This window comes from Melospiza melodia, chromosome 10 (assembly GCF_035770615.1).
Source record: "Melospiza melodia melodia isolate bMelMel2 chromosome 10, bMelMel2.pri, whole genome shotgun sequence".
In the NCBI taxonomy this organism is placed as follows: domain Eukaryota; kingdom Metazoa; phylum Chordata; class Aves; order Passeriformes; family Passerellidae; genus Melospiza; species Melospiza melodia.
The window spans coordinates 22,735,539-22,748,516 of NC_086203.1; the positions used below are offsets into that span (position 1 = coordinate 22,735,539).

Sequence of the window (12,978 nt, forward strand, 5' to 3'; positions counted from 1 at the left end):
GAGCACAGCTTCCCACAGGAATCACAAACACCTCCCTGCCTTACCTGACACAAGAATTCACTTTTGGAGTGTTGGACCAACCCTCCCCACTCCTCAGCCCTGTGTTGTTACAGCTGATACCCTCAGCACCTCACAAAATACACAGCAAACAAGTAAATTTTTTTTTAATTTGAGTAAAACAATGATTTACACATAAACACCACCAACCTTCTTGATTCAGCTTCATTTGTTTTCATATGGAAGCTGTGAATATGGGAAATAAATTAGACTAGCAAATAACTGTCTTAGACACAAGGAACTTTTATGCTATGTGATCTTCCACTGCATTACAATTTAATACAAAGCTATAAAAATAAGACACTCTTTGCCAAATATATTAATTTGGTTGCAAAACTATTGTTTAATTTAAGTTTCAAGTTATATAATAAATTATATGGCTCAGTCAGATTTTGCAAGAAGTTAGAAGATACTGTGAATACAAAATAACACCCTCTGATGTTCTGACTATGCCAATTCATAGCATTTCCCAGAATTTGGGTCAAAGTAACAGTTCAGAAATGGATCATACAAAAGAGTCAAAACTTGCTCATCTTCTTCAGCATTGGGGTGATCTTCACCTGTGTGAAGTGGAGAAAGTAAGAATAAATCACTCTTATTCCCTCCAACAATAACATGGAAATATCTTTCTCTCAGATGTGACATTTTTTCTTTCAAATGTATAATATTCTGACTTCTGAATTGTTGCCTTCAAGATAACAGCAATTCACATTTTTATTATATTTCTGAAGACTTGTACTTAACTTGAGGTGGAATGAGGTCAGCTGGAGTTTGCTTAACAACTGGACTTTTCAAAGTTCAATGGAGCAGTTCACCAAAAGTACCTTTTCTAATAGTGGATAAAAGTATTCTTAAGTGGTATTTTCCTCAATAACCTTCTTAATAATCTTTTAGCTTGAACAAAGACAGTTAGTGCATACTTAAGGCTTGTAAGAATGAAAGAATTTGCATGTCTAGTATCCAATATGTCACCTGAATATCCAGGATAGGTAAAGCTGTGCAAAAGAAGATCTTTCAATATCAGACAGGAAAAAAGATTCTTCCAGATAATAAAAAATTTAAATCTGACTTGTCTAAAGTTATATAAAATAACTTTAAGAAAACTTTCAGGTAACAGAAACGAATCTTTAGTCTAGAATACACTGATAAAGCCCTACAGGCTTTTCTTACAGATGCTCTATATAGTATAGCTTCTTTTCTGAACCTATATAAGCTAAATTTAAGTCAAATGATCTACAGCTTTTTGATAGGAGATAATTCACAGCTCAATGCAATCTGTACCTTGAATTTCATCATAAATGTTCATCCCATCCTCAGCCTCCTGATATTGAGTGCTTTGCACACCCCAAAGCTCCATGACAAGTAATGGCCTGTTACGCAAACAGCAATGGTTTCACAACTCTCAGATCCTATTTTCAGCCAGGATCACACAGCAATAAATAAAGAACATTATCTGGAGACCAGAAAGTAAATTGGAGCATTTGATGCATACAGAAAAGTGCACTTCATCCCTTCAGAAGAGATTTCAGTTTTGTTTCCTCAGTAGCATGTAACAAATACCATCAGAAGGAAACTGTTGTTCACCCCAACCAAAGATAAGAAGGCAAAGCCAAATTGTTTCCCTCCTGCTGTGGGTTCTTCATCAGGCCTGGGACACCAAATGAGGTCAAGTGGGATATTTTGTTTGGGCACCTCTTGGGCAAAGTGATGCAGTACAGGAAGAAGGGGAAGAACTGAATGTCTTTTTCTCCATTTCAGATCACAGCACACAAGCAAATGGTGTTCATGCCTCACTCCCTCACACAGCCTCACAATTTCACCTGAAACTATGCTGTTATTTCCACTGCATTCTTCCTTTTATTATTTTGCTTTCCAGTGCCTATGCTTCACTTTAAAATGATTCTCTTTTCTCCTCTAAGCTTAAATGTCTCTCCCTCTTTAGCTTGAAACTGGCCACTCAATACACTCCCTGGTTTGAGTTAGGAATGAGAAATTCTTCAGCCCCATCACAGGTATACCTCTTACTCCATGGTCCTTGAACTCATACAAATCAAAATTATATTGCATCCAGGACTAGCTGGATTTATACCTGTATATCAGTAATTCCCTGCATGTATTTTCATGTGACCAGAAGGAGAACTTAGTTTTCTAGACCTATCTTGTTTTTAAAGTCAGGCTTCTTTCCTTTAGCAGCTCACCAGACCCCCAAATACATTACAAGGCATTTCTAGGTGTTGCAACAAATTTCCAATGGCAGGATGGAGTATCCAATTCTGAGCAGACATATGAAAACCTCATTGCTTCTTCCTGAATAGAAGTACTACTTAAATTAAGTGATATTCTTCTAAAAGACTCCAGCAGTATGTAGTGGTTGTATTAGAAGTTGTCTTTCTTGTTTCAAGGGGTACATTCTGGGCAGCCTGACCACAGACAGGACACAAGTGTTTGTGGCCAAATTAACTGGTCAACAAGTCACTTTCAAAGAAAATTTCCATCGTTGTTCATCTCGCCACCACCCACACTTCTGGGGTTGGAGCTGCTCAGAATTGCATGAAAAAAACTCTTTGCAGTTTAATTTGCATCTCATGGTGAAAGCAAAATCAAAGCTTTTGTTCTTAAATCACTAAAAAATTAAATGATATTTGAGGTGAGAAAATAATTTGATTTTAAATGAAAACTGAGGTCTGTGATATACATTACAGAGGGATGAGTGGTTTTTATGTTCAGGTGAAAGAAGACTGAAGGCAGCTAGTACCTGCAAATACCTGTTATATGAAATTAAATGGTGTCCCATTGAAATCAAGGGGGGCATTGTTTTTCTGGAAGAAGACTTGATCAAGATGTCTAAACCCAGACAACAAAGAACAGGCAGGCATGTAGCAGCTTTTTCTGAACTCAGAAATGAATGTACAAATAACTGTGTTGTTTTATGAATTATGTCAACAGTGTTTACATAGTCACCACTATGGAGAACTAAAATAAATAATTTCCCTTTTCACAGAAATATATTTTTATTTTATTCTAGGTTTTAACATTAGAAAACACTTTGTAGCAAATCTGACTTTAAGATAAATGGACCATATTCTGACTCTGATGGAAGTCCCATGCACTGGATCAGCTGTCAGCAGATGGTCTGGTGGAAAGAACACTGCTGATATTTTCTCCAAGGTGATCCTTGAACTACAGTGCTCCAATCTATCCTGTAATTATGTACTGCAGGGTTACCATATGAATACTGCCAGCAGCTGTGGCCCAAAAAAGAAGACTTTGTGGTTCCTGGAGTTTTTATAACCTTATCCCCCTTGGTCTTAAGGCCAAGATACCATAAAGTAAGTTCCAGAACACTTATAGCTTTATCAGTCACTTTATTTGGAGATTTTCTTGCTATGTCAAGATAAACAAAACTGTATATACCCCAGAAACATCAGTGCCCAATAATGGAAAAATCTGTGGAAATTTATCATACTTAGGAGTCTAATTTTTTCCTCTTATTGTATCGGGAAACCTGTTGAATAGAAGACTACTCATTGCATCTCACCATTTAACTAATGGATGGTGCAAATGTTAAGAAAGGAACTACAGAGTGAAATCCTTTCTTAGAAAGGAATCACTTTTTCCCCCAAAGTTAAGCCTCAACTTAAAGATTTCTTTAAAATATAAAAATTGACCAATCTTTATTAATTTACTAATGCTATACTATTTTTACTTAAGGATATTTTTAGATAAAATTCCTATCTGGAATAGAGTATGACTCATTGCAGATTTTCAGGGCTCTTTATATGGTTTTGTTATCTTGTGACACTTGGAACACTGGAAAACTGCACAGAGTAAATAAACTTGGGACACTTCCCAACATGAGAATTAAGTAATTATCTAATGTGGTATTAAAAAAATCAAAAAAAAGGTGAGGCTGAGCAGAGCAGCAGAATTTCCTGGAATGGATTTGAGCATTCAGTTTGCTGTTCAGATCTGATATATAACTGTCAGTAATGAACCACACAAATTACTGACCTCAACTGAAATGAATAAGGAAAAAAAGTTTTTCCCAAGGTGCTCAAGATATATCACAGGACACAATTTATCTAGCACCTCTTTCAAAAATGATACTCCAAACTATCTAGTTACCATGGTCCATTGGGTTTTTTTGGTACCTAGGAAAATACCCAGATTCTGATGTTTGATGGGGATGATCCAATCTGACAGGCCTTTATCACACAGCACTGCAGCTTCTCTGCTGCTTTCATAGAGAGGGGTGTCCAGTAGCTCAGAAAAAATCCAAACTGTCCTGTTTGGGGAGGGAAGGTCATGGAATGGCTTTGTTGTTCTCTCCTGTTTCTTGGAGAAATGATCTCTTTATAAAGTACAGCGGGGTTTTTTGAGAATCTGGAGATAGAAAATTTCTGTATGAAGTTATCAAAATTACAAACATCCTACATATACATCAGTCAGAATTTTTCTCAATGAAGGTACAAAATAAAAGGCAAAAAAAGCAGCTATGGTATATAGACAATTTCTCTTCCTCAAATATGCAGTCACAGGCACATGATGTAAAATACTTCAGCTTAAAGGAAAATGAATTTAGGAACAATTCACAAAACAGTTTGGAAATTCTAGTGTGGATACCAGGAGAAATACAAATCCCCAAATATACTTATTTTAAAAAGCTTTTTAAAGATAATAACACAATTAAAAAAAAGTTTAAAAATTACAGGTTTGCTGCAACAAGCCTTGAATTTCATAATACTAATGAAAAAAATTCTCTGGGACCTTTCATGAATTTTTATGCAATGTGCCTATAGCTCAAGGATGACTGTTCAATTCTGCTTGGCTTATTTAGGACCCTTAACACAACATATTACTTGATTCTTCAAACCAAGGTCCCTTCCTGACAGAAAATTTGTATTTTGCTGTCACAAACAATTACAAGTCTATGTCTATGAAAATGTTCCCAATTTGAGGGGCATAATTTATTTTAGACAGTAAATCCCTGAGACATCTTTACCCCTTGGACAGCCAGAATAGAGGGGTCAGATTTATGAGAGCTCCCAGTGAATTCCTGAGCCCTGAAGAAAAATGGGAATGTCTGTCCTGGAAGTGTCCAAGGCCAGGCTGGACCTGGTGAGGGGAATGTCCCTGTCCATGGCAGGGGGGTTGGAACTGGACCCCAAGGTCCCCCTCAGCCCAAACCATTTTGTGATACTCTGTGGGGATGATCCTTCTGCCCTGTTTCCTAACACAAATGATAAGAAAAAGAAGGAAAACAAGGTATTTTCTTTATTCTGCTGTTGACTTTCCAGTTTCAGTTAAGGTCTTTACCATTCTCTAAGCAAACACCATTAATAAGCAACAGCCTGTAACTCTGGTGACAACAGTCCTCAGGAAATCACTCTAAGATTTCATTTAGAGCTAAATCTGCAATTTTTCTTCATAAGAGAAGTATCTCTTATGCAAGTATAATCATGGCTCTGAATAAGAATGTTTAGTCCTTGTGTTCTTATGTAGGTTTGCCATCCCCATTAGCATAAATTCCTTATTTTTAACAAATAAGATGCATTTTTTATGAGCTAATCTGTATAGAGCCAGAACACCAGGAAACAGCAACTGCATGTTGTTCTTCTAACAAAGGCAAATAATACTGCATGGAAAACTCTGCTGCCTTGAGCTGAGAGTCATAAACAAGGGAACTTGAAACCAGAAAGTAGTTGGATAGAAAGCTATGAGAAGGCAGTACCAGCACTACAGAAAGAACATTTAGAAGTGTCTTTCTACCCAGGTTCTTTTCATTGTCTTCATAAATTCCTACCTGGAGGTCTCTGTTTTGTTGAAGATTTAGTGTTCTCTTCTAGTTGTTGGCTTCCAGGAATGACAGGGGGACTGAACACATTTAACGAGTCCCTGAAAGATACAAATCAAAATATCATCTATAAAAACCCAGTTTGTGGTCCTATTTTTTTTCTAATTCTTTTGATTATTAAAAAAAAAAAAAAAGCCAAAAGAATTCTCAGGTTGCCAAGTGTTCTGAAACAAAATCAAGCTGGATTTTATTATTATAAAAATAAACTTTACAGTTAATATAACTATTAAATGTTAAGGCTTTCTCCATTCAGGCCTGTTCACCTCTTCTGTTTACATTAAGATCTGTGATTTAAATCAGGTTTGCATTTTAGATTTCAGCTGATGTTGCTCTCTCAGCACAGGGTGTGCAAGTATCACTCAGAATTATCCTCTGAAAGCCTACAGGACCCTTCAGAGTCTTTTTCTGAGGAATAAAGGCTTGGAATGAACAACCTGTGGGAGTCAATTTGATTAAAAATCCTTACCCCCTCTAAAGAAAGAGGCTCAAAGACAATCACAAGATGTGTTTGGTTTGGTTACCACTGCCTTGGCAGTGCTTGGTGCCCCTGCAGTCGGGTGACAGACACAGAATGTGGTGTGACATTCCCTGTCTGCATGGGTGGTGAGTTAGAGCTGAGCTCAGACAGAAATGGATGCCACAAACATTTTTCTGAAGGGGAAACATTGGATTGAGTCTGAATGCTGTTGTTGATATGGGGGGAAAAACATTTTGAGGCAAATACATCCTAAACAATTCTTTCTATCCATTTCCTATTGTTATAAAGTCTTGTATGTAATAGAGAAAAAATTATTATTGAACATAACATGATTCTAGCTACTGACAAGACAATATAGAGGACTCTAACAGGTGTCCTGTATCTATTTTAATTCTGTAAAGAAGAAGATTTTGATGGGATCTTCATCATAGAGGAGAGAGTACTTCTATTTAAGGACAAATTATGTCTGTTCTGGACACTAGTGTCATAACTTCTAAGAATGATTTTCATGCCATCATACCTTCATGCAAAGGTCAATGTTCCTTTCCCACTTTATGAAACACTGTCTTTGATTGTTCCAGCTCAGAGAAAGGAAAACAGAACAGCTGTTTTTATTGTTATTGTTGTCACATTTTTTTGTTGCAAACTGCAGTGCAGTGACAAAGTCACACATATCAGAGAAAGATAAGCCCTGGAAGGGCACATCCATGTCACAAAGACATTCTTTGTTAGGTGACCATGTCTTGTAATTCTTTTCACGTATGAAATTAATCTCTGCACACTGTGCATAGCTGAAGTTTCCTTAAATTTCCATCTCTCCTCTCCAGCAGGAAAGAGCTGGAACACATTAAAGCTTCCACATCATCATTAACTAGACTGAACAACTGCAAGGCAACACTTGAACACAGAGTTTGATGGACCTCACTGAATCACCTCATTTTGATAGAACCAGATCCAAAACTTTTGACCAACCTATTCCACTGCAAGGCAAGAGATATGGAAGGGGATAAATTCCCATATGTTTGCTTCATGCTGATGGAGCAGTGCAGCTCTGAAGAGTAAGTTAAACTTGGTTTGGGATTGATTTATCTTATGTCTGGCTGTGGCACAAAAGCATCATGCATGTGAACTTGTGCTACAGGCTGGGGAGATTTGCCAGAGCTGGAGACATCCATGGCTTTGTCTAAAAGGGATAAATTTTCCCAGATTTCCAGATAAATTTGGCAGATTTCTTTACATTCCAGACTGTAATTGTCTCAACTTGATTGTCCAACACCAAGGAAATAGGTAACACACTTCTAGTTTCTTAAGAGCCTTCATGATCTCATGTACAAGTTGCTTCTGTCAGAGAAATCTGGCAAGGCTCAGTCATCTGGTGCAATTGCTAAAATATGCTGACTGCTTTGGGGTTTTTTTTTTAGTTTTTCTGCTACTTCTGGACTTGTTATTGATTCTACATCATCTCCTGTTGGCATGTGTGCATAATCTGGGTTGAATCTGGGGACAACCACCTATCTGTTTGCAGTCAAAATGGAAAAAACTAATTTTCCGCCTCAGGAAACAGAACTGTTGGTGTAGAAACCCAGCAAGTAGCATGGCAGATTTAAAGGAAGAGGTATTGAATTTTCCATCATGTCACAATGTAAAAAACACACCTTAAAATTTCCTTATAGCATCATGTTATTTTCACATACATGGCCAACCTCACAGCCAATCCCTCTGTTCTGCTCTTCAGCCGAGGCCACTGGGAGTTGGTGCAAGCAATGCCCACAGCCTTGTCTGTCACTGTCACCTTATCTGCATTCCCTGAATGCAGCCAAAGCCTCTTTGTCCACACCAAAGCTTCAGAAGTTTTAAAGGTAACAGTTAAATGCAGGTTGGTACCCAGTAGCATGGGGAAATGTATTTTCCATTGCTGTCTTTGCATGTTTGGTTTGATCTGTCTGAAAATCAGCCCCAAACCCACGAGATGTCTCTGCCCATCCTCACAGCAGGGCTGGCAGCACAAAGCAGCAGAACCAGTCTGATTCTCTACAACTGCACTGAAACAAAGGCAGCCAAGGCAAAGGTGATCTCAGAGAAAATGCATCAGATCTGGGGAAGGTAAGGAAGTACTGAGTCCTGAATAACACCTCTGCTTCCCAACTGCATTTCCTTCCACAGTCACCACAGCTTTTGCAAAAGGCAGCAATGTCTGAGAGCCAGAGAAGAACCAGAATATTTCTGCTGGGACAACTGCTGAAACAAAAGTGCAAGGAGAGAGAAAGACAATGCTCACTCCTAAAGAGAATTATCTCAGTCAGACCAACACAGTTATAAAATATAAAAGCTTTTGAGTCCCTGTGCAGTTCTACCAGTCTGGCATAAAGCAGAAGCATTTAAAGATTTGTGTTTTTTCATATAAAACATATATCAGGGAGTTCCTAAAGAAAATAGGACCTGTAAAGCAGAGAGGATGTCAGCAAGAAGGAAAGAAAGCTAGTAAGGTAATTACCTCCAATGGAAAAGAAAGAGGCGAATCATGGAGAAAACAATGAGGGAACAAGGTAATAATATGTTGTTAAAATTAAATAATATGTTGTTAATATTTAATAATATGTTGTTAAAAACAGGATTTGTGCTATATTAATAGGTTTTATTACTCAGGAAATTGATAAATTTTAGTTTGAAGTCTCATATCTGGAAGATGTGCATGAAATATTAAGTCTGAGAAATCAGAGATAGGATGATTTTTTGAGTAGCCAGGTGATTTTATTTTTGATTTTGTCCTTCATTTATTGGAGTCAAATATTCTATTAAGGTGTTCAGTTTCATATTCATATTTATTTTGATTTATCTGACTCAGTAGATGAATAACTACTTTTTTTAGGAGGTGCAAGTGTAAGATCAAATGATTTTGGTGATTCTAGAAGGAGGCAAAGAAGTTTTTATCAATGGCAGACGCAACAGAGATGTGTTGGAAAGTTTATTATTTCCTATTAAGACAGTCTTGATTCAGTTCATGTGTTTTCTCTCAGCATCCAAGGAAAACAAGTAGTTTTGCTATTCAACCCCCTCCCACCAAGACATGTAATCCAAACATTACAGTGTTAGGGTTTCATTGTTTACTTGGTATTACTTTCAAGGATAAAACATTTTACACAATATATATTAAAAACTGGTTTACTACTTCTGTAAGTTAGTTAGCAAAGTCTAAATTACCCTCCTAAAAACCTGAAGAGGAATTTAAAAAAAATGTAATGAGTGCTGAAATCTTCCTGGTTAAATTACACTGAAGGTTAAGTGCTGGCAGTTGATGGATAAAATTCTGAGGAGAGGCTTTACAGGAAGAATTCTGAGAGATGCTGCAGTTGAGCTGTCACACCAAACTTCCACAGTAAAAACTGCAGCTGCTTTTAGGAGGAAGCTAAAGCATTTGTCTGTGTGTGTTTGGGACAGAGGATTTCTGTGAATTTTAAAAAAGCATCCTGAAAAATGTGTTAGACCTTGACAAAAGTCAAGGACCAGCATGGAGGCAACACAGACTGTGATCTGTGTTCCTGGTTATTGTGGTTTTATTCTGAGTGAATAGAGAATATTTATTTTTTATTAAAGAAGCTAGTTTATCTCATTAAAACAGAAGAGCTAATCACACATTCTGACTAATTAAACCCACTCTATTTATGCTATCAATGCCTCCAGCTGTAATCAATACAATCAATGTGCAATAAACCATCCAGAGCTTCCTGATAACAGTGTGGAATGCCAAATATTGTCTTTTGACATTGTGAGCTGCATTGTAGAAAGGCTCTGAATAGGTTCCACACACACTCAACAGTATCATGTACCTTTAGGGCTTGCACTGAAATTCTTCATTATTCTGAAAGTTATTCTGCATACCAAAATATAATGCAAATGTTATATAAGCTTGTTACATTTTTCTTAAAAAAATATCACTTATAAATTCTTTACAATACTTTCAGATAATAGTGGTCATATAGTGAAATGGTCACATGACAACTGAACTGTGATAGAAAGCAAAAGTATCTTTTGGACTTATGAACATCATTTTCACTTTTATGACAGTATGGTAAATTTTGCAGGAAAAAGGCTTCTATCAGTAAAGTCTGTTGAGAAAATTAATGATGTTTTATTAAACAGCACTTATCAATGACAATGTATTAAAATTATTACCATCAACAGAAATCCTTAGAATCAGAACTTCTTCATTGAAATCTTAATGAACACCTTTGATACTTTGATTTTTTCACATATACTTTTGCAGATTGGGAGACTGAGAAAATGTCAAATCACTTAGTATAGAGATTTTTAATATTGCACTGTCTTGAGATAGCATACTTTATTGTATTTCTTTTGGATCACATTTAATTTGTATTACTTAACTCAATGGGATCGTTTAATTCACTTTATTAAAAAATGAAATGCTTCAAAGTTTTAGTATGGTTTTGTCTAAAAATATTAAAAGAAATATTTGTTCAGCCTTGCAGTATACCGCAAAAGTGCAGGGCCAGGGCTCCATTATATCAAATCAGGGAATGAAAACCAGCATTAGTTTTGTATCATTATGAACACATCAGATTGACAGTCTGTTCAGCTCCTGAAGGGTACAATCACTAAAACCACAAAAGATCTTATTTAACTGCATTACTCTGTGAATTTTTATGGACTTGAGAGGAGAATGGGCTTGTGCCTGGGTGAAGTAAGAGGAGCACATTTGCTGAACTGTGTTTTTACAGTGGATGATTTGACTAACTGTGGAGGGCCAGAAAATGTCAATGTATGAATCAACTGGAAAAACATTTTAACAAAAAAAGGACCAATTCCTGACATTTTGTGTAGATATCAACTTAAATCTCAGTGCATACTTCTGCTGTATTGACAGTATTTAATACCATGTGGAGCAAATCCTGCTGCAAATGCTGAAAGTGCACAGTGATACCTTACCCTGATGCACTGAATGCAGAGTGCCAGCTCCCATCTCAAGGATGCTCCAGTTCTGCTGAGATAGAGACCTAATTTTCTCCTGTTTTTAATTTTAGTTATATCTATTTAAGACAATTTAGTAGAGACTATCTCAGTTCTTAGATAAATTAATAAAAAGTAGCCTGGCATTGTAAGACCCCTCATCTATTCCCTGATCCAACTTTTTTTTGGAGCATGAGTTGCTGGTTAGGCTCCTTCAGATTAAAAGATGAGAATTTTCAATTATTTCCATATCTCATCAGTTTCAGGCATATGTGTAACTTTATTAATTTAAGGCAAATTACCTGCAACACCTGTTTTGTTTCTGTTTTGTCACATGTAAGTCCTGAATCATAATGGGAGGTTTTGGTTTGTTTTTTAACAGGAGTACCTCCATAAAAATAATAATTATTAAATAATAATCTTAAATAATAGGTTCAATAGTGAAGCAATGACTTTTGTAGGCTATTAATGATAAGATTTGTTTGATGTGTGTAAAAAATACCATTATTATTTGAAAATAATTTCAGGTCCTGCCACTACATATGACTGTAATAATTATGAAACCACCTGAGCATTAAGTTGTCCATTATTGTAAATAAAATACTTTAAACAATTCAAGTTCTTGAAAATTATTAAGTTTTTCCATAAAAATTCCATAAACGAATACAAATTCAGTATTAATTTATACATCAATAACTGTTTAGTGCTACACAGTTTCAGGTGGGGAAACCAGTGTTTTTTTAAATGAAAATCTGGGAGAGTTCACAGAAGCAGAAGATATACTACCAAAAGAATACAGAATATACTTATACATAAAAATCAAGGAGTTTTGAATGCATATTTTAACAAAAATCTTGAAAAATAACATAAATAAATATCTTGCTATGACTTTGCAGGAATTGAAAGTTCTATTTTCAAAACTATTTAAGGGCAATCTGGCAATACATTGATTATTGAAAAAAAAAAAAAAAGTAGACCATGAGCTAAAATTGTGTTATTTTCCTGGAGTGCTACTGTAGTTTCAAGATATCATTAAATCAGCACAAAGCAACACTTATCATTTCCTGCACATTTTTCACAGTGAGCTGCATTCTGACTATGAGTAATCTGTTAATCTGTTCTCTGCCTCACAATCCGTCAAAGTGACAGATTCATTCCATCCCTAATACATAATATCTTCATTTACTGTATGCCTTACTGGAACTTGCATTTTTTTTCCTAGCACTAAGATTGAGAAAATCACAAGCATATTTAGAAAATGCTTTTTTCCTTCCTCCAAACCACTTCAGCAAGTCCTTTTTGTCAAACACTGCACTTCTAATGGAGGCAGGGACCTCCTTAAAAGCTAAATAATTTAATTGTCCACGAGATCATAAAAAGTACAAATGCAACTGTGCAGGGAACACTTGAATCTGCTCCTAAAGTCTTAAATCTCTAAATGAACAATCTTAGGGGTGCTAGATTGGATTCAAGGATAACAAAGGAGATGTGAATTCTACTAAGTAAACAAGATATTTAGATAAAGTAAGGTGCTACTACAGGTATCTACACTATAATCATGCTGACTGGTATTGGCAGAAAATCTCACCTGTTAATGTTTTCCAGTTTTTCTTTCATTATCAAA

The 12,978-nt window shown here is 36.1% G+C and overlaps 1 protein-coding gene across 2 annotated transcripts in view; it reads right to left on the minus strand.

Annotated features, from left to right (window-relative positions):
• Positions 1 to 210: 210 nt before the first annotated feature.
• The window catches only part of CFAP20DC (CFAP20 domain containing), a 65,249-nt gene continuing 52,481 nt past the window's right edge, over positions 211 to 12,978 (minus strand). The window contains exons 16-17 of one of the 2 annotated variants that reach the window (XM_063164313.1): positions 5,861 to 5,952; positions 211 to 617 (exon numbers count right to left, since the gene is read on the minus strand). In XM_063164313.1, coding sequence (XP_063020383.1) covers positions 505 to 617; positions 5,861 to 5,952 — 205 coding nt within the window. In that variant the 3' untranslated portion in view covers positions 211 to 504. Of the gene's footprint in view, positions 618 to 3,478; positions 4,441 to 5,860; positions 5,953 to 12,978 lie in introns of those variants that run through there. The other variant, XM_063164312.1, reaches the window with a different exon arrangement.